At 34.7% G+C, this 26,781-nt stretch overlaps 2 protein-coding genes across 2 annotated transcripts in view; one reads left to right on the top strand and one right to left on the bottom strand.

The window, feature by feature from the left end:
- IntS2 (integrator complex subunit 2) overlaps positions 1–26,781 on the bottom strand; it is a 60,487-nt gene that overhangs the window by 16,254 nt on the left and 17,452 nt on the right. Inside the window, 2 exon segments of the mRNA XM_065316963.1 lie at positions 16,474–16,502; positions 25,147–25,226. The gene's annotated coding sequence lies outside the window, so the exon portion shown is untranslated.
- Eph (Eph receptor tyrosine kinase) overlaps positions 1–26,781 on the top strand; it is a 48,515-nt gene that overhangs the window by 4,949 nt on the left and 16,785 nt on the right. Inside the window, 1 exon segment of the mRNA XM_065316964.1 lies at positions 18,199–18,464. Within this exon segment, the coding sequence (XP_065173036.1) occupies positions 18,383–18,464 (82 nt within the window). The 5' untranslated portion in view covers positions 18,199–18,382.

Below are 26,781 nucleotides of genomic sequence, written 5' to 3'. Positions count from 1 at the left end.
GTGGATGCATAATAAGTGAAAATAGATTTTTGTCGGCTCGAAAAGTTAAATAATTGTGTTTAAAGTGAGTTTTTAGGCTTTTTAAGGTTAGTTTCATGTCAAAAATAATAAAAACTAGGAATTTACACACTGTTACACGAAATAATTGAGTGTAAATTCAAAAAGTTGTGTTTTTGACGTATTTTAAGCCAAATTAAGCAGAAAATGGCACTAATAGTTACTCACAGTGATTAAGAAGAATTTTACACACTAGTGTATAAAATAAAAACATTAAACTCTTGTAAAACTAATAATTTATGCACTGTAGTAGAACATTTTTAGGTGTAAATCTCAAAAAGTTTGTTTTCACGTATTTTGAGGCTAGTTTAAATAAAAACGACAACAAAATGAGAAAAAGCACTAGTTGCAATGATAAAAAATGCACTTTTACACATTGATACTTAAAATAATCTAAAATTACCTTTGAAAAGACTATTTTTTACATTGCAATCGAAAATAATTAAAATTTAACTACAAAAAGCATTTTTCTATGTTTTTGCGTTTTTCAAGTAAAAACGCGAATAAAATGACAGAAAATGTCACCAACAAACACAAAAAGCAATTTTACACACTAGTGTATAAAGTTACATTATCACACTCATAAAAAATAGCAATTTACACCATGCACAATTAAAAATTCAGCTGTAAACTCAAAAAATGATTTCTATTTCAATTTACGGGTGAATATCTAAAATTAAAACATTACCCGCTGCACCAAAAAATAATTAGGTGTAAATCACGTTTATCAATTGTCGATCAAGTGTAAAAATAAGTTTTGATCCGAAAAAATTTAATCAAGCCTTCAAATCTGTACACCGGGAGTTGCATTCGAGTTACTTGGTTACGCACACATTCACCACCACTACTCATACTCATACGTCTTTAAAACCCAACTTAGAATTGTATTCTCTTGCTTATTCTGCTCGTGTGTGCGTTCGCATTATAAATCACATTCCGTGCCCGGGCGTAACTAATGATGATATACGACTGCGATGCATACGAGCGCGCTTTTCCACGAGAGAGCCGTACACATGCAGCAGCCCGGCATTCCTACTCGATTTAATAAAGAGAAGCTAACAGCGAATGAATAAAGAATAAAATAAAATTAAAATTAAAGACGTAGCTAAACTACAACTACCTACGAAAGAGAATAATAGCTGTGGAAGGCAGGAAGATGTCTACAATTAGTATTTACTTGGACAAACAAAGGATAATAGAATAGAATACAAATAAATATGTGTATAATGAAGAAGTACGGAAAAGTCATTTGCGCATGCGCAATGCGTGATGTGTCACCCGCATTAGTGATAATTGTGATTGACTTGCACGACACGTCGCATCAATCACCGATTCACAAAACAAAGCAAGCCTGTAATGCGTCTTAATTGTTTCGGGTGTTAATTTAAGCTTTAGAAGTTAAGTCGTTGTTTAGCTTATAGCTTAAGTACACACATGACTCACGAATTAGTAAATCACTCAAAATCACACACATTACCACTAGGGGATTGTGATTTTCGTGACAGGAAGTCAAATAACAAAAATATTTCACAAAGAATTAAAAATTATCAAAAGACACGTGTCTTAAGTTAAGTCACTTTACTTACAGTAGGATTTCTCTTATCGCTAAACACACTTAACGTGTTTGTCTGTGCCCTTCTGTGTTTGTTGATAATCAACAAATTAACACTTGATATTTACACGTTTTATGAAGTTGAAATGTGTCTTAATGACTTACAAGTGACTTAAGTCACATCCCTCGTGCGGAAATATAACTCATCGTGAGATGCACCCAACTAAGATGAAATATTTAAGTCAAAACTCTAGTCATTTCCGGTTGTAAAAATTATTTCAGTTTTTATAAATTTTACTCTTAAGTAATAATAATAATAATTAAAAAAATAAATTTGATTCAATGAGTCATCCTTTAAAAGTGTGAAATTTTTGGTTGACCGATCATGCGCAGAGGAATTTTCAATTTCCTGTCGATGACTTAAGATCAAAAAAAAAAATCAAAAAGTGACTTATCTTAAGTCTTTCTTCATTTTTGTCTTAAAATCTAAATTTTTAAAGCTTTAAAAGACTTAAGTCTAATACCGAAAGTGTTGAATTGTTGTGTGACGGTTTGATTGTCGAATATCGGCCATCATTGATGACTTGACTTAAGTCTCCGAGTGTAATTTTAAGTCAGAGTCAAAGTCAAGACTTTGACTTCGTCCGGCCGCGCGCGGACACGCTGCTTCTCGAGCTTACGCTCTTCGGCGCTTCGACTCTTCGGCTCTTCATTCGACCGGTCTTACTTGAATGGTTTTCGGTTTTTTCCTTCTTCGGACGCCTCGCGCGACCGGCCGTCCGAGAAAAACTCTCGAGGACGTAATACAACAATATAACAATATAAAACGTAAAAATGTAACGAGTCACCAGCGACACAAAGCGACCAACAGAAACAAAATTGATACAAAAACTAAACATTCACACATTACCAACATAAACACAAACTTAAACACAAACTCAAAAAGTGACTTAAGTTAAGTAAAGTTGAGTTAAGTCATGTTAAAATGACTTGACTTAAGTCAAAACTATTTTTATAACATTTTTAATATTAATGTGATTTTTATAAAATTTTTATTAAAAAAACTTAAATTAATCCTACTTAACTTAAGTCCAGTTTGAGCGCCATCATAGCCAGATGAGTTCTGTGTCTCCATGTACTGTACGTTCTGAAAACGTCGAACATCGGACCGCGCTCCGAACTCAGCTCCAACCGCATATTTACACCATGCGAAGAAGTAGTCGAAGAAGAAGAAGAAGGGAATGCGCATCGCATGCACACACAGGTAGAACGCAACGCAGCTCGACGCATTGCTGAAGAAGTTGAGGACAGTAGAACCTTTACTTTACTCTGCGTTTACCTTCGCATTCACATTCATATTCACGTGAAGCACGTTCGTGGATTATTTTTATTCCCGAGAAGAGACTTTGAGAGTCTCGAGTGGCTCGCGGTGACAAATGTTTGGCATGCGGATTGCGGAACTGCGATATTAAAATATCATCAATACTTGCATTGTTGTCGTGCGATGCAAGTGTGTAAATAGCGTGATAAGATTTATATGGGTTGTTTAAGTAGAGCACGGCATTGATGACAATCGATGCATTGATGAATCATGGTTTATTAATATTTACTGCTTGGTTTATGGCTGAATCATGAAATATCTTGGGAATGTGAGGAATTGAAAACGGAACGGAAATGTTTTTGAATTTTTAAATTCTGTTGGTAAATAAGGAGATATGGGGAAATAACGGTTGGAAGTGACATGTGGATAGGTGGCGCTGTTATAACTGTCAAAAGTGTCACAAAAACTTTAAATCGCGATAAAACAAGTAAATATTAATCGATTTTAATATTTTTTGACTTAATTTGCTCTAAATTATTTTCTCTGTAAATTTCTTGCAAGAAAATGTAATTATTATTAATTATTATTTACAATATTCATGAGTTTTCTCAAAATATTTTTAAAAATCATAAAATATCACGCAAATGTATTTAAATTTTCAAAATCGATCAAAAACCAACAAAGTTACACGCTTCCAAACTTTACCATTGACATTTGCATAGGTGGCGCTGTTCTCTACACCATACCTGTCACATTTTACTAAAACCTCTTCTAAATAACATAATTACCAACCGATTTTGATAATTTTTTCGTTAAATTTTCTCCCAGCATTTTTTCTGCGCACATTTGTCCCAATTTTTATGTGTTCAGGTGTCTCAAGGTGTCTCACATTTTTTCTTAAGCTTGAAATTTCTCACAAAAAAAGGTAAAGGTAGCGAAAATGACCGAAAGGTGCACGTTTCTACACCTTTTGTGTCCCGTTTTCTTTTCTTTTCGTACCTTTGTCCATCTTTAGGCTTTATTTCTTTGCGCAGGTTTCGCCAAGCTTCACATTTCAAAGTTTCAGGTACGAAACACAAACGAAAACGACAAACAGATTAGAGTCACTCACTCGGATGTCAAATCCACCCCTAAATATATTACAGCATCATAGGTATTGGAATATCCACCGGAAGATACAAAACTAAACAAAACAAAACGAAGAAAAAAAACATTCAAAACTCGAAATTTGAAATATTCTTTGAATTGCGTGCGTTTGTACCTGCACATGAATTACTCCTACTTCTAGCTGGTATTTCCATTGTCAAAAACATAGTTACTCCGGAAGTTTGTGGTTAGATATTATGGGGACGAATTTCTTACGTTTCTAATGAACGGCGATGTGGTAATTATCCACACCGGCACCCGAAATATTGTTATGCCTTAACTAAGCCAACTAGCGCACAAAAAATCACACACAATATATAAAATAAGTCAAAGCAAAAGGTAAAGAAATGACAGTCGAGGAGGAAAAAAATCTGAAAAGAAAATGAGGCACGGAATATAAATATATAACGCCGGCGAGGCACAAAACACAAAAGTTTCGTGTTTCGGAATTCACCGCGGTTGACAGTCAGCGTGACGCTAATTCGGATAATTACACCATTGTTATGTACAATTCTCCAACCAAAGACTAATCACGGTTTGAAATGTCGGAAAATATACATGAATAAGAATTTTGTATAATTTCTGTTTGGAATAGAAGATTATGAGTTGTGAGAAATATTAGTGAAAGAATTTTTTAAATTGATTCATAAATGGCTGAGATATTAAATTTTGAAGATTTGTGATGACATTTGTATAGGTGGCGCTGTTATAAATGTCAAAACTGTCAGAAAAAACTTTAAATGCTTATAAAACGTGTAAATATCAACCGATTTTGATGAAATTTTTTATTTACGTCAACATTTTTTGTTGTTTATATGAAATATCTAATAATTTTACTGAAACTAATTAATTAAGTTTTTGTTAATTAGTAAAAAAATATGAAAAAAGTTTTTTAACTCCAGGTTTTTCCTGTTATTCATTTCGTGTGCATCTCTCCTTTGGATTGACTCATCCCTTTTTCTCACCCTCTCTCACCCCCTCGGGAGTATAATTTTCTTTCCTAGGCACCTAGGTCTAGCCTAGCGCATCGATTAAAACTCGAGCCGACGAGCCGTCTCACACGTTCATCGCTCACGAAAAAAATACTCTCACATCGTCTTTCTTCACACACAGCCCGCCCTCACACCTCACATCCCTCTAGACTCCGCCACTGGAGTAGATGGCGGTTGTTACATTTGGTGTTTCGTAACGTCTGCCACCGAAATCCGCACTCGGGCAATGAATTATTCGCCGCGCGCATTTTCGACATGGCACATATATTCGGCTTCGACAGCACACAGGCACAAAAACAGCGAAAAAAAAAACGTGAAAGGAAGAAAGAAATGTGTGTCGGTGTGTGTATAGGCATGTAGGCAACCCGGGACGCTAATGAGACATTACACCCACTTCATAGGTCTACAACCCCGACGCTGCCGCCGCCGCCGCCGCGCGTCCGAACCCAACTCGACGCGACTCGACAAACAAAAGACGAAAAACACGCGGCGCAAAAAATAAATGAGGCCGGCAGACACTCCATGTATGCTTCTAGTTGAAATATTATATAATACTTATAATTCTAACCTCAAAGACAAGCAAATAAAGAAAAATAAAAAGAAATTCTTTAAATTTCAGTTAAACTAGGATGAAACATTTTTAAATTTTTAAAATCCGTTCATAAATATCAAAGTTATAAGCCATAAAAGTATTCTGTTGACATTTATATAGGTGGCGCTGTTCTACGTGTCAAAACTGTCAACATAAACTTCAAACCCCGATAAAACCCACAAAAACAAAGCAATTTTAATAATTTTTTCGATAAAATTCCCGTAAAAATTCCCTTCGGTAATTTTCATCTCTATTCATTGATGAAAAGCGAACTGGAACTCAATCGACATAAACGCTTTTTAATAACTACGAACATAATCGGGCCGAAACTTCAAAAAGCTTTTAATATCTCGGTGCTGGCGCGCATCTCCACAAAAATGCCTCTAATGTCTTGTGTCTTGAATGCGTTACGTCGAAACTGGATTTATGATCCTCATGCAAACCATGTGGCACGATTTTAATTTCGGGCCGCGACGAGCACCGAGATCGTCTTTGGGAAAAGTTCGAAATTAGAAGAAATTATAGTCGAATTATCGACGGATATAGCCCGACCGCTAATGTTAGAAAATTATAGGTCGATACGCATGAGCCACAGACGGGCACCCCCGAAAATAAAACCAAAACATCACAGGAAGAAAAAATAAGACGAAAAAATGTATTAAAGTAACAACAGCAGCCACACAGCAACTGAAAATGTTTTAAGATAAAAATTATACTGAGTGTTCAGAACTTCGATATCTAAAAATATTTATATTGCGTTGTTGGTGGGAATATTTTTATCGCCAGGTATACTCGTAAGCATGCAGGTAGTCTTACTCTTAGAGGTTGATGATGGCGAGGTGAGGCATTCGGGATGCGACGCGGTAGCCGCCGGCGACGAAGCAATAAGTATTAATCGGCTTTATATTTAAAGCCATTGCGTTTTTTTACTTCAGTGCGCTCCGAAACGTTTTCATCGAGTAACAAAAAACGTTACAAATTCTTTCCGAAATATAGTTCACTACGATTCAATTCATTGTGCTCACATTTTGGTTAAAATAAGTTTCTAAATTTTTGAATTCCATTGAGAAACAAGCGAGATATTGAGGTTTTAAGTTTAGGGTGACAGGTGAATAGGTGGCGCTGTTATAACTGTAAAAACTGTCAGTTTAAAGTTAAAAATTGCATAAAACGCGTATTTATCAATCGATTTTTATGAAATTTTTGCTGATTAATTTAAATTTTAATAGATTTTCGTGTTAATTAATTTTAGGGGATGATTTTCATAAGATTACCTAGCCTAATTTACTTTGTAACATTTTAGTAATGCACTTATATTCAAAATAAAGAAAAAACAAACCCAAAAGTTTTAAAATTTTTAAAATTCATTGAAAAATGTGCGAGATATTTAATAATGAATTATTAAACTGACATTTCAGTAGATGGCGCTGTTATAACTGTCAAAACTGTCACTCTAAACTAAAAAACCTCATAAAATCTCTATTTACCAACCGATTTTCATAAAAATTTCACCAAACACCTCAAAATTTTCTCCTTCTCGCATAAATAAACCCTAGGCGATGGTTTTGATGAGATTACTAACACACTGGCCCAGGATTAATTACTCCATTGACGTCGTAGGTTCGGAATATTGGGGATTCATTCATTGAGGAATGTCCCCTAGTTTAGTGTTGACGAAACAAATTCTTCATTTACTACCTATACCACCCTTGGCTTGGCGGTTCAAATGGCTAGGGGATGATCAAATCCATCGCTTGCCGGGCGGTGGTCGTCATCTTATTGGATTAAGAGTGGAGTTGGATTTTGGTCATTTCCACGTCCACCCAAACCCTCCCCGGATTGAAATAATCGCGCAAACAAAGCGACAGGACGCTAATAAACCAATACCCGAACGCGGAGACGTTTCCGGAGACATTCACGCGTCTAATGCGATTGTGGTTGATTGCGCCGGTGGTTTTCATTGTCGCGAATATGCAGAAAATGCACACACTTGAATGAGTCATAACAAGCTGGCGCGCGACGCGGTTAATGCGCGACATAATGTTATTATTACGTTTCCACCCGCATTGTGCGCTAAACGAATTAAATCTAATGTCTCAACAACAGTGCAATACCACAATATTATATGTGATATATTTTACGACACCCTGTATGTGTCTATACCGATATTCTGTAATTTTCGGAATGTTTCTCTGGAGAATTCCAAGGCAATTGTTATTTTTCATCTCTCGTGGCTGTGGCTGTTTGCACGTAGTCGGTTGACGTGTACGTGGCCGTGTGCAGTTTGCCGTTTTGGGGTAGAAACACCACCACCACCAACCATCGGCCGCCGGGATCTTTTGTTATTAGGTGCACGCGGCCCACAGCGGCAGATGTGCGATGCGTTAAACGTAAAAATTTGATACATAAAGTTATTATGAGCGATGTAAACGATGCGCGACGAATGCTGCAGACAATGCGACCACCGCCGACATGGAATTGCAATCACAATGGCAATTATTGATAATTGTCAAGATGGAACAAAAAATACGGGGGTGAGGGCGAGGGATAAGTCATTGCGGCATGTTTTTGGAATTTTTTAATTCTGTCGAGAATTATTTAAGGGTGGTATTTGTTTAAAAATGGCAAATTATTTTTAGAAAAACTTGAAATGATATGAAAATTATGAATTCTTCAATTGAATGGAATGAAAATGTTTTTAAATTTTGAAATTCGGTCGAAAAACAAGCGAGATATTTGAGTTTTAAGGTTGATGTTGACAGTTGGATAGGTGGCGCTGTTAAAACTGTCAAAACTGACACTTTAAATTTAAAAACCTCATAAAACACGTAATAATCAATCGATTTTCACGATTTTTTCAATAAAAACCATCAAAAATTATTTCATATTCAGTAAGTAAACTTAAAACAATTGCAAAAATCAAGAAACGTTTAAAAACATACGGAAATAACAAGATTTTTATAATATTTTCATTTTGGTTTTAATATTAGTAGCAAATACTATAAAAATATTTTTAAATTTTGGAAATCTGCCAAAAACCAACAGAGATATTTGATATTTAAGTTTCATATTGACACTTGGATAGGTGGCGCTGTTATAACTGTCAAAACTGTCCCTTTAAACTTAAAAACGTCATAAAACACGTAATTATCAACCGATTTTCATCATTTTTTCGTTAAAAAAACCATCAAAACAGATTTTCTACATAAAAATCCACAAAATAAAATTTAATCAACAATAAAACAACGTCCAATGCGTTATGCAATGATAAAAAATACCAAAAAATTAACCAAACTAGTTTTTTCAATGAAATAAAGCTGTTCACACTTTATGATCGTCATAAACCGTTAGAAATTTTGCATAAGTTGAAGTAATTGAGACATTTGTCTATGCTGTGTCCACGCACTCGACTTAAGTCAAGCAACTCACCGCCAAACAACTCTCACTTCACTTTACCACACCACCACACATGTACACCAAGAGACATAACCAGAAAATCTAAAACAACTCACCGAATCTTTGCATTTTGCATTCTGTCTGCAATTTAATCGCCACACCGCATGATATACACTCATTGATTGATACAGTTGATAACTCGGATTTTATCGCTTCCAATAAACAATAATCGGTCTCTTGCAACAGTCGCAGCCACACACAGATACACGCCGCAACTACAAGTTGTTCAGCATGTCGCGGCTGTCGGAATTAATGTCTTGCGCACACTCGCAGACACACGCACGCGACCTACGTGCTTATTATTGTTTATGCCGCGCGCTCGCTATCGATTTAAATACGGTGTAAACAAATAGCAGGGCACAGCGCGACAAGAACAATAAACGTGAATGCCTGAATGCCATGTGCCACATCTACAATCATGCGCTGCGCTCGGCGCGTAGAAATGAGTTGAATTTAGTTCGCGCGCTTGTTTCTCACATATTTTGTCATCGCTGTTGTTCCAATACGCAAGAGTGCACAATCATTCATCTATTAAAGAAAGCATCAAGGACTTTAAAACGGATTAAAACTTGAAATATGAATGTTTCTTGGATTTTTTGGTTTTGGGTTTAATAATGATTTGAATAAAATTAATTTAATAGAAAATATGTTGTCATTTGTGTTTAAAATAATTTTTTGAGGCATATTAGCGAAAAAATCATAAAAATCGGTTGATATTTTGTTGAGTTATGATGATTTTAAGTTTAAAGTGACAGTTTTGGCAGTTATAACAGCGCCACCTATGTATATGTCAAGTTTAATCTTAAAAATGCAATATCTAACGTATTTATTGATGGAATCTAAAAATTTAAAAAGAATTTCGTGATATTTTCTTACAAAATTCAACTTTAAAGTAGTTAAACGTGTTCTAAGTAACTTTATTTGACTTAAGTCATTATAAGACATGTCATATGGATCGCAATATGTGAAAAATTGATGTATAATCTGAAATATATTGAAATAAATAATATTTAAGACATTTTATTGAAAAAATCATAAAAATCGGTTGATAATTACGTGTTTTGTGAGGTTTTTAAGTTTAAACTGACAGTTTTGACAGTTATAACAGCGCCACCTATGTATATGTCAAGATAAATATTAAAAATGCCATATTTCACGTATTTATTGATGGAATTTAAAAATTTAAAAACAATTTCGCGATATTTTCTTACCAAATTCAACTTGAAAGTAGTTAAACTTGTTCTAAGTAGGGTGACTGCACCAGTAACAAACCAATTAAGCGACATTTTGAAAGTAATTTTGATATTGTGACTCAATTATTACAACAATCATTGCAAAAAAAGAATTACATACTCTTTGTTTACCATAGAATCATGTAGCTTATTCCAATTTTCTTAATAGCTGTTAGGTTTCTTGTTATTTAACAATAAATGTGGAAAATCGCAATGTGCCTAAGGTTGACCAGTCTGTACCAGCAGTAGACCAGACGTTGAGCCAATAATGAACCACTTTTTTTTATGTAATAATCATCACAACTTTTCATCAGTCTACAAGTTTCAAGTAATACTTAAATGCTACAAGGCTCATAATGTTGTTAACTAATTTAAGAACTAGATAATTTACAAAAATTTGTGTAATTTACACAAGTGTCATAATTATAACACAATATTTATAAATTTACATAAATCAAAAAATATAAAATAAATCGAAATAAAAAGAAAACAATGAAAGTACTTTTGAGAAAATGATTATTTATTATTAGGTATATTAACTTTATTTTATTTGTGGCCGTAGTGTGAAGTATGTTGTATTTTCGACATATTTCCCTAATTTTTGCACCTTTACTTATTTCGTCAATTGCTTTTAACTCATCTTCCTCCTTATAGTTAAAAAAAACGTTCTTTTCGGCAGCATTTTGTACGAAAATGTAGGTGGTCAATTACAGGAATAAACTCTTGGTACAGATATTACCAGTAGTAAACCAGTGGTCTACAACTGGAACATTGTGAATAATGTTATTCTTTTTGTGATAATATTTTATTTTAGCATTATGTAAACCTACATATAAGAGAAAAAATAAAAAATATATCAAAAAGCTAAATCACCAGTGGTAGACCAAATGGTATATTACTGGAAAATCATTCTTTTCGTGTGCCAGTAGTTTACCAATGGCAATTATTGATTTAAATTAGCATTTTCAGATTAAATAAAACGTAATATTAATGCTCCACAATGCATAGTACGCAATTGATTAGAAAAGCGGTTACAGAAATTGATATAAACGAAGATTTATACATATTTAAGAAAACTTTCCGTCGACGTGTCGCTTATTAGAATGGCCGCTCGAAACGAAGTGCACGATTGTCGCTTCGAATTTTGCTTTAAAAACTGATGTGGATGGCGAGTTTGTCGTTTTTTTTTACGACTATATGATTCATAAAAGTTCGGCAGTTCTATTAAATAAAAAAAAGTGGCGGAAAATTCGACATAACGTTAATATTTTAATGTGAAAGTGGAAATGGTGTACTACTGGTGCCTGGTGCGGCACTGGTGCACCCACCCTAACTTTATTTGACTTAAGTCATTATGAGACATGTCACATGGACCGCATATATTGAAATAAATAATATTTTAGGTAATTTTACCGAAAAAATCATAAAATTCGGTTGATAATTACGTGTTTTGTGAGGTTTTTAAGTTTAAAGTGACAGTTTTGACAGTTATAACAGCGCCACCTATGCAACTGTCAATCTAAACCTTAAAAATCAAATATCTCAGCTATTTATTGATGAAATTTAAAATTACAAAAACATTTCCACGTTATTTTCACACAGAATTCAACATGAAACTAGTTAAACTTAAAAATCGCTTAATATTTGCGTGTTTTATGTTGATTTAAAGATATTAGTACCAAATTTTGTTTCCCACATATTTTGTCAATACACCAAGGCCTAACCGCTTTAAAACTGCGTCATGAATGATTTCTCGATTCTCAGATTTTAAAGTTTAATATTGACTCGCGCACAAAAATTCATTCTTGTCCCATCCGTTTATTTTCGCATTTTGTAAGCGGTGCGCTCCGTTTGGTCGTCGATTGTTTAATAAACTCAAACATGCAAATATTTGCATAAATATTAAATTTTCCCGTCGCTCGCTCGTTCTCGGTGCTTGCTTGTGCTGTACTATTAAAACTTTTGCAAGCGAGCGAATGCAAACGCAAGCAAAGTTCGTGGTGCAATTTCGCACGAAAAATAAAAGAGAAAAAGGCGAAGACGAAGGACATAAAATTACAATGTAATATCAATACGACACGAGCGTTGTGGAGCCAGCCGGGAGGAGGAAAAAAACGTAATCGCAAGAAGAGAGGAGACAAAAACACACGCGTCCAGATGTCTCCTGTCTCGTTAATATTATTTTTCGGCTGAATTCTGGCGCTTTTACGATGTTGTCGTATTTGCATATTCAATAAAATATCATGGGACAAGTCGCATCGACCGCGAAGTGTTAAGAAATGTACGTGTAACCTAAAATATATTGTAATTTCGGTTTTAAAATAATTTTTGAGGCGTATTGCAGAAAAAATCGTAAAAATCGGTTCATATTTGCGTGGTTTATGAAGTATTAAAGTTTAAAGTGACAGGTTTGACAGATATAACAGCGCCACCTATGCATGTGTCAAGATAAATCTTAAAAATCAAATATTTTCGTGTATTTATTGATGGAATTTAAAAATTTAAAAACATTTCCACGTTATTTTCACCTAAAATTCAGCTTAAAACTTTGTTAAAGTTGTTTTAAGTAACTTTACTTGACTTAAGTCATTATGAGATATGTCACATGGTCGGCAAAGTGTTTAAAATGAAAAATATATTGAAATAAATCATTTTTTTGATATTTTATCGAAAAAATAATAAAAATTGGTTAATAATTACGCGTTTTATGCGATTTTAACTTTAAAGTGACAGATTTGACAGTTATAACAGCGCCACCTATCCAACTGTCAACATAAACCTTAAAAATTTAATATCTCACGTATTTATTGATAGAATTTAAAAATTTAAAAACATTTCCACGTTATTTTCACCTAAAATTCATCTTAAAACTTTGTTCAACTTGACTTAAGTGATTTTACTTGACTTAAGTCATCACTTCGACTAAAAAATACGAATAATTTATAAACCACCGAAAATATATTGAAATTTATACAATACAACAAAAAAATCATTAAAATCGATTAATATTTACTTGATTTGCACAGATTTAAAGTTTTTCAGACACTTTTGACAGTTATAAGAGCGCCACCTATACAACTGTCACCTCAAAACTTAAAAATCAAATATCTCGCGTATTTCTGCACGAAATTGAAAAATTCAAACGTTATTCATCATTGTTTTCTTCCAAGAATCACCCTGAAAGGCTTAACTTGTCTCAGTTGACTTGCCTTAAGTCATTTTCCTACCAGTATATTTTTAAACCGGAAGTCCGCGGTCTTTACAAGTGAACTATAAATAAAATTCGTCTCACTCAGCGGTTAAAGTAATAATATAATCACTCTACGCGTACAACTCGCCGCCGATATAAGTAAACATAATTAAATCCCAGTCCCAGTCAGTCAGCATCACTTAAAAAATATATCAATATCAATTGATTGATTACACTTATTCCCACTCAACGGTCGCATTCAACCGCTCAACACTGGCAAATGAAAGTGCATTGATTAACTAATTAAAAGCGAATTAATCTCGCGCGTGATAGCCGTAAGGTCGCGCGCCGGCAGCCGCAACAAAAGCGATTACCTAAGTAAGTAACTCAACTTGACTTAACCGAAGTCAGTTATTATGCATTGTGTGTCTTGCGCATGTATAGAGAGATAGATAAAAGTGATCAGTGTGAAATTAAAAACGAATGAGGCGGTGCGCTGGCCGCGTTTGTCGTTTTGTTGCAATCGCCTTGGCACAAAATAGAATGCTTCATTGAAAAGCAGTTCGCGCATGCGTGGAATTCGACCAATTCGAGCTAAATAAGTAGCGGATCAAATCAATAAATATAAAATAAGTCATATGGCTTAAGTAAGATTTTGCTCTCATTCTTTCACCGCGCGCTGCTCGATGCGTCATTGACAACTTGGAGCAAACCTGCATCGTCGTCGTTGCGGCAAAATGCCCGCGGTGGTGCGATTTTAATTCGTTTAGCGGAGAGATAAGTCAAGTGTTGCGCACGTAGAGTGCAACTTGCACTCAATTTGTTTTTCTTGTTTGTCGAGTGTAGCGTATGCTAGATTTCACTTTTAATTCGAATTCTTTGCGAGTTACTTAAGTAGATTATTTAGTTTACTTAACTTAAGACATTTGTTGTGCAATACTTGCATTAAATTCCATGTAGTAGGTTGTTATAAGTACATTTGTATGCAGGGGAATTTTTTTAGGTTAAAGATTTGTATTTTGTGTTTTGTAGAAAATTATTTAAAGAAATTACGAGAAAAAATCATTAAAATCGGTTGATTATTATGTGTTTTATGATATTTTAAAGTTTAAAGTGACAGTTTTGACAGGTATAACAGCGCCACCTATACAAATGTCACTTTAAACTTAAAAATCAAATATCTCACGTATTTATTGATAGAATTTAAAAATTCAAAAACATTTATACCCCACAAACTCAAAATTTTCTCGTGAAATACTTCTTTATGCAACACAACAAAAATCATCAACTCCAGTTGCATAAAACCAATTTTTACTTCAAAACCCTCTCAAATCTAAACCATTCACCTTAAAACCACAAAACAGGTGTCATTTCACTAATAACTAAATGATCTTTAATTTATCACACCGAGTGTTAGTGTAACATCAATAAATCAACCGCTTATTGGCGTTGAAAGTGAAAGTAAAAATATAAAACACATACGAGTATTCCATGCCTTTCGCTCAAGTTGCGTCTCAAGAGGCAGAGATATTGGGAAAATCTGTTTAGAGACAATAAACAATAAACCATAAACTATCGCGATAAGCGGTAAACATAAACAAATGAGTACACGCGATTGCGCAACGCGGCGATGCGTTTCTATCATTCGCTTTTTATGTTCGCATTAAACAATGAATGCACTTTTGCAATGGCATACTTCATCGTATTATGCTAATTCGGAATGTAATAGAGGTGTGGACATCTTTAATTATGAATAAAATTAATTATTTTTTGTGGAAGAAACAATAAAACGTGATTTTGTATTGTCGAATGTGAAAATTACATTTTTTGCTAGGAAAATATGATTAAATTAGTTTTTTCGCATTTTTTAAAATAAAAACGGGTTTAAAGTCACTTTTTACGCACGGAGTGACAAAATAATTGATTTTATACCCTGAATATAAGATTTACTAAATTTTGGCGTGTTTAAAGTCAATGTTTGTACTAGTAATGTCAAAATATGTAATTTTACGCACTTAATTCACGATTTAGAAAAAATTGACGTGTTTAAAGTCAATTTTAGTACACGCACTGTCAAAATAAGTGATTTTACACATTAAATTCACGATTTAGTAAAATTTGGCGTGTTTAAAGTCAATTTTTACGCACTCAGTGACAAAATAAGTCATTTTAAAACCTAACCACAAGATTTAGTCAAATTTTGCGTGTTTAAAATCACTTTTTACGCACTGAATTATAAAATTTGTGATTTTATACACTCAAAACCCGATTTACTAAGATTTCGCGTGTTTAAAGTCACGTTTTACCCACGCAGTAACAAAACAAGTGATTTTTCTCACTAAAAACCTAAATTTTCGCGTAGGTTTTTTAATAGTTAATTACCCAAGCACTTAATTCAACTTTAAATGTCGTTAAATGAACCAATAAGTAATAAATCTCTGCGCTTTTTCCTTTCCTTCCTTTGCTAAATTTAGTTCTTCAGTTCAATGTCCATGATTAATCAGCTCTGGCGAGTCTCAGCTCTCTTGTCTCTCTGCGTTTCTTGTTTTGAACGATGTGCGATCGTAAAATTAAGACTGATCGACGTTTTTACAACTTTGTTGCGCGTCCTTTTATCGCTTTATCACTATATCGGGCGCGCGCGTTTTATGAGGCCGCGCGGATTAAAAGCTCGCTCGGTTTAAACAAACGCGCCGCGTAAATAAACAAAGTTGGCGCTCGCTCGCGAAGCGAATTCGTTCGATTGCGCGCTTGTGAGAGACGATAAAAGTAAAAATCTAGCATCTAACGGGAGATGCGAGGAATAAAAATTGCCATGTCGGGTACACTTGCAATTAAAATAAGAGCGAGAGGATAGTAAAACATACTTGATGTGTGTGTCTTAAGTTAAGTTAAGTTAAGAAGAATGGGATTGAAGAGGTGTTTAAAGACTTACCAAGAACTCACAAGAAGATGTTGTTAATTCTGAAACAAAAATTAAAAATTAAGTAAAATTTGATTTTTTTGTTTAACACGCTGTATATTGTCAAAGCTTTTATGAAAATTAATTTAAATGAGGTCAGTTTATAGCTGATAAAATTATCTTTCAAATAATATATGGGATGTTGTATTTGTTACAAGATTTGTTTATGTTATTAACGTTTAAAGTTGAAAGTTTAAATTATTCGATATAATTTGAGAAAAATCAACTTTTTATTAAACACCTTGTAATTCTTTGATGCGTGCATCAAATTTAATAATTTTGGTATCATTTTGTAGGTGATAAAATTCTCTTTAATATTATATACTGGGTGTTGAAGAATTATATAAATATCTTAGACTTTTTCGTGTTTAAAGTCAAAAAATAGTTTATATTTGAGCATTGGTCAAATTAAACATGTTTATTTTTACTAAACACCTTGTATCTTTTTAATGGGCCGTTCAAAGTTACATATTTTGATATCATCTTAAAGCTGATAAAATTATCTTTAAGATGAATATACAGAGAGATAAATATATTGTAAAATTTCTTGACATTTTTCATGTTTAAAATCAAAAATTATTCGCAAATTAAGCAAAAAGTAAAATTAGGCGCAATATTTTACTAAACACCTTGTAATTCTTTATTGCGTTCATCAGATTTATATAATTTGATATCAATATAAAGCTGATAAAATTCCTTTGCAATGATATACAGAGTGATAAAATATTCCTATAATTACCAAGATATTTTCGAAGTTAAAGTCAAAAATTATTTTTTTTAAACAAACAAATTCCACTTTTAATTTTCTTACTTAAAAACCAAATAACTCCCAAACTAGACCTTCCACACAATCAAAAACCACTCCCTTGAAACCCACCAAAATTCCCTACAAGATAATCCCCATCATACCCAATGAAACATGCATTATCCCGCCATAATCACCATCTAAAGACAAAGATTAAAAACTTTTCGAGTAATGCTAATTCGCCTGGCACTTCAGAGCTTTTTCAGTCGTAAGAAGCCAATTTTCGTGCATAAAGCACGCGTTGAATGCGAGCCGCGCCGGTCCACATTCAGCACGCAGTGATTGCCTTCATTTAATTTCGCACGACAACCGCCTGCCGGGGCCGGGGCTAATTCCGCCGTCATGCTGCGTGTATGCGTTCATATTTCCATCGTTTTCAACCCTTGCATGCCGCCTGCTGTTTCAGTGCGTGAGCTTTATTTGTGCGTACGCACCGGAGTAGCCTAATCGCGTTGAATGCTCAATGGCGGAGCGCGCACTTGAAAAATAATCCCTTTCCGAACTGTCGCATACACACACACAGGGAGACGTAAAACATACACACGTAAAGAGTAAACGCACCCCTTTTTTGCTTACTTGCGAGACGGTTTAAAGCTTAAAGCTTATGCAAAACACACAACGTCTAAAGCTTGATATTTTATCGAGTTTTACGCGCAAAAAGCTCGAAATTTTTATTTCCCAAGGCGCAGAAATTACCCACGCTTAACTCCTCTGGAAATTGAAAACTATACAAGGTGTTTGCGTTCACCTGCGTGTATGTTTGTTTTTTTCTGGTGCGCAGTGTGTGTAACCCGATGCCCATCAAAGCTCATTTCATCGCACATCGCGTCGCATCAGCCCACGCGCGTGTGAATACGGCGCATAATAAATTTTTTCCATTCGGTTTTTTGCAGGCGGCGCACAAAAGCGACACAGGAAACGAGGCGACGACGACGACAACGACGGCGGGCAGGAATGAGGTGGATCAAGTGGAAGACTGCGCACTAATTGCCCCCCTGCGCCATCCCCCTCGCAATCCCCCCGCAGACCCTCCGCGCCGCCGCCCCGTGTCGCCGAAGACGCGCCGGAGAAAGCGGAATGATGGCCTTCACGACGAGCTGGACGCTGTTCGGCGCGCTGGTGGCGTGCTGCGCATCGAGTACGACTATTGCCGAACAAGGTAAGAAAATTGATTTTATTTTTTGAAAAATTAATTTAAGGGTGTAAATATTATTGGATTTTTATTGTTGAAGTGGTTTTTATTAGGTAATTAATGAAGGTTTTATATTTCAATAGAAATATAGTATGAATATAATTATTTGATGGATTTTTTTGAGTTTAAAGTCAAAAGTTTAAAAATTTTGGATTTTAAGTTTAATAAACTTAAAATGTTGAATAAATAAAGGTTGCGATTGGGTAATTGTAACATGCAGTATATAATTTTAAAGCTGAGTTTATCCTCTTTCAGATGATACCATATTCAATAAATAATAACAATTATTGCAAAAGTTACAGAGTGTTTAATGAAAAAATGCAATATGTTTTACTATACTACTGTTTTTTTGACTTTGTTGTTAAATTTAGCAATGAAATAATTTAAAAATAGCGTAACTCTGTATGTCATTTGAAAGATAATTTTATAAGCTTTCATTTAAGTCCAAAATTAATGTCCTAAGATAATTATTCAAAAAGTTACAGGGTGTTTATTTCACTTTTGCAATTTTTGAACAAAAATTAATCTTTCTCGACTTTGTTCTTAAATTTAACAACAAAGGAGCTGAAAATTGACTTCACCCTATATATTACTTCAAACATAATTTTATCAGCTTTCATTTAATACCAAACTCAATTTATAACAACAATTATTGTATTAATTACAGAGTATTTAATAAAATTATGCATTTTTTTTGCACTAAAATTTCCTATTTTTGACTTTAAACTTAATTTTATCAACAAAACACATAAATATCATAAAAACTCTTGATATAATTTAAAAGACAAGTTTATCTACTCTCAAGTGACACGAATTTTATGATCCTACCCTAATTATTCTAAAAGTTACAGCGTGTAAATTGAAATAAAATGCCTAATGTTTTCCGTTTTCTCGTCTCTTACAACGTTCGACGCGAATTTAATTTTCTACGAATTCTCGATGTCTCATTTAAATGCGGACGCAATTTACATGATAATTTGGTCATAATTAATTAATTAATCCCTCGAAAAAGTGGAAACCGGCCCCGGCGCGACTCAACAAGTTCGCCTCCGATCGCGGCGATTATTCTAATTCCCATCTCGTTTCTTCAACTGGACGCAAAAGCGTTTGTTTTGATTTTATTACGAATATAATAAGATTTTTTTGTTGTTATTCCTGTCGTCTCTTCCACTACGGACCAAGCGAGCAGTAGCAGTGAGTGAGGAGAGGCCTTGAGCGACACGCAAACGCACAGCTCTCATTCTTAATGAGCGTCGTCGTCTTAATTATGTTCTCGGCGTAATTTTTCGTGTTTTAATTAAATCGCGATTTTATGTTAAAGTAACGTTTTGCGCCGAGGCGGGGAATGGTGGATATGCCCGTATCGGGCGACGACTCTCACGGGCGCGTTCGTTAATGCGGCCATTAAAAACAAAAACTTTTACGATCGGACACAACTGCGCGCCGTTCTAATATCTGTTTGATGTTTGACGAGAGCGGATTTTAATTCGCATTTAATCGCGCGCGAGCTGGACAAATCCGTGGAAGACAATCTTCGCGAGAGGAGATAAAAATGATCATGAGAAATACGAGACGAGCGGAGATATTTAATTTCGCATGATGCAGCTATTTAGTATCAGTAGTATACTCGTACTCGTACTCACAAAGATGGGAATTTAGAATAAGTTTCAATTTTAAGTCGCTGTAACTTTTAAAGTATTAGATGTTGTGAATTGGGGGATGTGTCAGTTGAAAGAGGGTGTAATTAGCTATGAATTGACGTATTTGTTGTTATCATTATTTATCTGTTTCCTTATCAAATTTGAATTTAAAGAAAAAAATGAATTTTCTTTAAAATTTTGCATTTTTTTTATTAAACAGTCTGTATGTTTTGCAATAAATGTTATTATTATTTAAAATTATTTTCAAATGAAAGATAATAAACTCAGCTTTCATATTATATACTGTGTGTTATTATAACTTGTCCGGTTTTATATCAAATTTAAGATCAAAGTTCAAAATTCGCAATTTTTGTGCACATTTTTAGAAAATTTGAGTTTAATACTCTGTAACATTTGCAATAAATGTGATAATACTATAAAATTTATGTCACATGAAAGATAATAAACTCAGCTTTCAAATTATATACTGGGTGTTACCATCACCTCTTCGCTTTTACATCAAATTTGATACTAAAGTTCAAAATTCAACGTTTTTGTGTAAAATTTTTAGAAAATTTCTGTTTAACACTCTGTATCTCTTATAATAATAGGAATATTATATTCAGGGGTTGATATTACTTGAAAGGGCATACAATTAGCTTGGAAATGATATATAGGGTGTTCAAATTAGTTATCAACTTCATTGTTTAACTTGAAATTAAACAAAAAATCAAATTTTGCTAGAAATTTTGCATTTTTTTAACTAAACACCCTATAACTACTTAAATTATTGTTATTTTATCTTAAAATTTATGTCATATGAAAGATAATAAACTCAGCTATCAAATAATATACTGCAATGTTGAATTATAGTCTTTCCTTATACGAAAATTTAAGTTTAAAGTTTAAAACAATAACTTTTTTCAATAATTTTATGTATTTTGCGTAATTTTCACTTCGACACCCTGTAACTTTTTTAATAATTGTTACCCAACACTGCAATTAGTGTCAAATGAAAGATATTAAATCTACCTTTAAATTTTTATTCTGAGTGTTTCAATAATCCAATTACTTCTATAGAAATTCTGTCATCAAACAATTTTAATCCTCCCGCTATAACTTGCCGTCTAATTACTTTAAAATTACATAATTGATGTCATTTCAAAGCGTGTAAACTTATCATAAAAATGACACTCAGCTAATTAGAATATTAATAGCAAACCAACTTATAATCCTTAAAAAACTCAACTGAAAACCGCGTAATAGCAGAAAAATGGAAAAAATTCAAATAAAATCTCCCTCTGGATGTAAATTATTCAAATGACATTTAATTCTGCCTAATTAGGCGCATCTACGCCACTATCCTGTGAATGTTTCTTTCGACTGCAAGCACATCCTCCAATTTCCTTCCTTATCCTCTCGTGTCGACTTCTAAGCACTACTTACGCAGCCATTGCCATCCATCTTCGTTCCCACGTGTTCGGCATCGTAATTATCGACGTTCGCATGTCGCAAACTGCGTTAATTACTAATGACGCGGCGTGCCGCAAAAAATATCACATGCGGCCAATAATATCTATGCAGGAGCGCAAAAAATGCACGCGAGGAGGAATTTTTCTTGTGGTAACACGCACAAAATGCAAATTTCGCAAAAAATTATCTTTGCGCGCAGTGAGAAGAAAAATAAGAACAAGTTCTTCTTTGTTTGTGGATTTGATAAAGAAACGAATGGAATGTTGGAATTTCTATGGTGGCATTTTATAGTTTAGTTTATATTGTCTCAGATGAAATAAAGTTCAATTTATAGTAACAATTAGTTTTTGAATTACAGGGTGTTTTATAAAAAATGTAATTTTTTTGCAATTAAATGCATTTTTTACTTTGATGTAAAATTTAGCTATGAAGGAGATAAATTATTGTATCACACGGTATATTATTTTAAAGCTGAGTTTATCGTCTTTCATATGACGTAACACTCGATATATTATAACAAATATTTTAAAAGTTACAGGGTGTTAAATAAAAAAGTAAATTTTAAAGTTTTTTAAAAAATTTTTGACGTTTTTTGTTATCAAATTTGACACAGAAATAAATAAATAATTGCATCACCCAGTATATCACATGAAAGCCTAACTCACCTTCTTTCATTTAACATTAATTTCAATCTAATACAACAAATAGTTTAGAAGTTACTGAGTGTTTAACGAAAAAAATCAAAATTTTTCCCAAATATTTCATCTTCATTTTTGTTATCAAATTTAACAAAGAAACTACTAAATAATTATATCACTCAGTATATCATTAGAAAGCAAAATTAACCCTCTTTCACATAACCCCAAAATAAACACCATCCCTCTACTAGTTTAAAAGTTACAAGCAATTAAACAAAAATATTCTGTCATTTGCTGTTGCGCCACACCTTTGAACACATTTTTCGTCCTAAATCCACCAAGAATGCAATAAACCAAGATTAAAAATGCTTTGTTTATAACATTCACCATTATACCACATCTACCTTTCGAACGACCGAATATAATTACGATATAATTAACTTCGTTGAATTCGTCACTGAATTGCCCCTGCTTTTTGTGAGAATCTTACGAAATGTCAAAGATAAATAAGTAGTGCGCTTCTGTACGGTAAAGTCTGTGAACGCGCGCGTTCTTCGACTTCTTCGGCGCGCGGCGTGTTTGATTCGAGATGCCGTTACTCTCTCGAATCGTCCAAGACTCCGCAGAGCCGAAGATTTCCGCTAGCTCTGCTAGTTGTGCGGGCGCGCGCGCGCACTCTCGCGAGCTTTTCTTCTGGCTGCTCAAAATCATCTTGTTTTTATTTGTTGCGTTTAACGCTTTAACTCGTCGTCCGGCCGTCCGAAAGCCACTATGAAGGATTCCTCCGAGTGTTGCTTCTCGGAGGAGAGATAAAACCGACCGTAAAACTAAGCACTAATGAGCGCGAACGCCGATCGCGCGTTTTTTTCCTCGAGTCTTCTTCAAATTTATTTTCATCAAATGCGAGATGATGCGTTCGTTGTGTGTACGTGTGTACAATCAAACTTTTTTTCACCGTTGCGTTTTATTTCTTATTTTCGGCTTGATTAGACACACAACGTCACTTTGTGCGCGCAGGTAGCTGGTACAGCGTCAGGTTATAACGAGAGGAAATTATTCTTCTTACGTCAAAGATTTTTTGGAGGAATAAAGAAAAAAATGAGGAATTATGGTGGTGTATTTTTTGTAAAAGGGTGATAACTCCTGAAGGGGTTGAAATATTTTATTGGGGATTTTGTCATTAGGGAGGGTATTAAATAAGCTTTGATTTGATGTGCAACATTAGGCGATACTTAATTTAGAAGTGACTTATAATTTGACTTAAAAAATGACTTAAACATTTTTATTAAGTAAATAATTTTGTTGTCATTGTTAAAAGTGTGATAACTTTTAAAGTGGTTGAAATATTTGATTGGGGTTTTTAGTATTTGATAGGGTATTAATTGGGCTTTAGTTTTATGTATAACATTAATAATTATTACCACCGGAAGTGGCGGAAATATGGCCTCAATGTTAGTACATCAAAAACTAGTAAAAAACTTTCCTATGTTATAATGTTCTTTAAATTACGATAACTCACAAAGGGGATGAAATATTTTGGTGGTGTTTATACCAATAGAATAGGGTATTAACTCAGCTTTACTTTAATGTATAAAATTATTTAAAATTCCAACCGGAAGTGACTTAAATCTTGGCATAAAAACAAAACAATAAAAAGTAAAAGTGGTATTTTATCGATTTCAATAAAGTATGTTTTAGGGTGATATTATATTAAAACTGCGATAAGTCGTGAATGGGTTGAAATAATTGATTGGGGATTTCATGATTTGATAGGGGATTAAACTAGCTGTAGTTTGATGTATAACATGACCGGAAATTCATTCCGGAAGTGACTTAAATCTATACTCAAAGTTCACACATCCAAAACTAAAAATATTTCAATATTTTTTTGTAAAGTATTTTTTAAACCGAAATAACTCATAAACTCCTAAAAATATTCAATCACCCACTTGACAATTAAAAAGTGCATTAAATAAGCTTTCATTTGCTCCATTACACCATAATGTACACCGATTACAACTGCGATTAAATTCACCTCAAACCAAACAAAAAATAATCGCGTCCTTCAACCGACATAAAACCACAAATCAATTTTTATAATAGCGATTCGATTATAATTTCATCGAAGTTTTAATTGTTCGCTTTTGATCAGCTGTCAGAGCACACAATGCGCGGTGTGCCCAAGTGGAAAGTGCATTAATCAAACTTTAGAATGACACGTCAAACAATGCTGTTGGCCTTGTTATTCAACCAAAAATTAATAAAAACGCGGAGTTCCAATTCCACAAATATCACCTGCTATCAATAAAATTTAAATAAATTTAAGTGTGTATACACAGCGTAAAAGGTCAGTCAAATAATAATCATATATTCCGTCGGAGGATATTTTGATAATACGAATGCATTTATATTCAGAACACAATTAATAATGAATGCGCAATTGAATTTTATCGCCGCGCGCGCGAATGAATTAAACGAGGCGATTGTTTTAATTGTTATTTCCTGTGTGTCGTGTGTTGCCATGCCGGCGCCTGCCCCCCTGCACCCCTTATCAACCCAACTCTTGCATTCATTTGCCTTCGAATTGCATTTTTGTTTCTACTGCTTCTCTCGAATGAAGTTGAACACTGTGTGGAAATGTGTGGAGAGAATTCGTGCGCGTGTATTTATTTTGCGCGTTGGTGCGCCGAAGGGCGGCAATGGCGACGGTGGCGCCGCGGTCGGCGGCGTTCCGTATCGATTTTCTTAATGCCCCGAGGGACCGGTTTCTCTACCCTCTCTCGCCACCGCTGCCGCCGCCGTTGCCGCGCGGCTCTGCCACCGCCCGAAAGTGCGGGATTTCGCCGGGCGGACCGCCCGCCCTTTGAAGTTTGAATACCTTTAGACTTTACCACTTACCAGAAACTTGTAGCCGAGCGTGCCGCCGCCGCCAACGCAGGCAACGCACTCGCATTTTCGAAATTTCCGTCTACAGGGTGCTGGAAACACAAGAGAAACGAAAAATTATTTTTGAGAATTTTTTTTATAAAAATAATGATAACTTTGGATTGGTATAAAATATTTGATTGAGGTTTTTATATTTTGGAAGGGGATTAAATAAGCTTTAATTTGATGTATAATATGTATGATTAACTTAACCGGAAGTGACTTTAATCTGTACTTAAACTTAGAAATTATTTTTGAAAAACAGAAAATTTACAAAAATGTAAAGTTATGTTACAACATCGATAACTTTTGATTGCAACAAAATAATTAATTTATCTTTTCATAACTAGAAAGTGCATTAATTACCCTTTGATTTGATGTATAAGACTATTATTTATCTTAACCGGAAGTGACTTTAATTTTCACTCAAAATTACAAAATATTTTTTTCTCTAAAAATTTAACCTCAACTTTTAAATGTTTATAATTCCTAGCCATTTTATTATTTTTCTCTCAAATTTAAACAAAACAACCCTAAATTTATCCGACTTTCAAATAATAATATAATAATATAGTTTTTTCTTGTATGACCCTGTATAAATGTGTAGTTTCCGCAACGGTTTGTTTTACGGCCGCCAACGTTTATTAACCGCCAAACTGATGCCCCCGATGCGTTTCGGCATGTTGTTTGATGCCTTGCGCTCGCCGCCCCTTTTACGAGCGAGTTAAAATTCACGCATCCGCCGCCAGCCGCCTCCGCATTTGCATGTTTTCATCCACCACCGCTGCTGCGGAGTTTTCAATTCTTTCAGCGGGCGCGCGCGCGGAAATATGCATATTGTGCGTGCGTGTTGCCCCGAAACGAGGGTATAATCATGCCGCCGCAGCCGCCTCCCAGGGGTTGCCCTAAAGGTTATTAGGGTACTTGCGGGCGCGTTAGAAACACTCCGACGAGGCTCATAATTTCGCATGAAATAAAACAACACACCCACATGAAAAAATATCTCTGATTGTGATTGACATAATGTGTCTGGATGCCAGGGGGGCGGCAGATGACTGCTATCTCTATGTGTATGTGTGTGTGTAGAAAAATAGTGTTAATTTGTTTCGCAGTCCGCGGACGTAATGCGTCCGACAGCTCTCTGACAATTCCCATTTTGGCAATTTGTGCGCTACGTGCTGCGCGTTACCTACGGGGCGGCGGCGGCGGTGATGCGGCGGCTCGCGAAGGTGGTAAATACACGCGCGAGCATCATCAAGGGGGAGCGCGAATTGCCCTCGCCGCTTCGGCGTTCTACACGGCCGCATCGCGCCCTCGCCTGCCGCCCCCTCGCACCCAATATATCACAATTTAATCATGAACCCTGTATATACTCATTGCGTTGCGTCTGCATAGTGTATCCGCGCACCGAGTGTTCGAATCAATCAAAACGTGAATATTTCACTTAAAGGGTTGTAACTCACGATGGGGGTAGGTGTCAATTTACAACCGTGGAGTGTTTTATAGGGGATGAAATCAGCTTTCGTTTGACGTATGACATGATGTAATAACTGTATTAGTATCAGAGATATTTGATGTCAAAATGCCAAAAAGATTTTTTCATTTCCC

This window comes from Atheta coriaria, unplaced genomic scaffold, assembly GCF_025399875.1.
Source record: "Atheta coriaria isolate IRGN ID8LTWV9N9 unplaced genomic scaffold, Caltech_Dcor_3.1 hic_scaffold_2_pilon, whole genome shotgun sequence".
Taxonomy (NCBI): Eukaryota; Metazoa; Arthropoda; class Insecta; order Coleoptera; family Staphylinidae; genus Dalotia; species Dalotia coriaria.
Note: the sequence above shows the minus strand (reverse complement) of the source record. Positions and strands in the feature narration are given on the sequence as shown.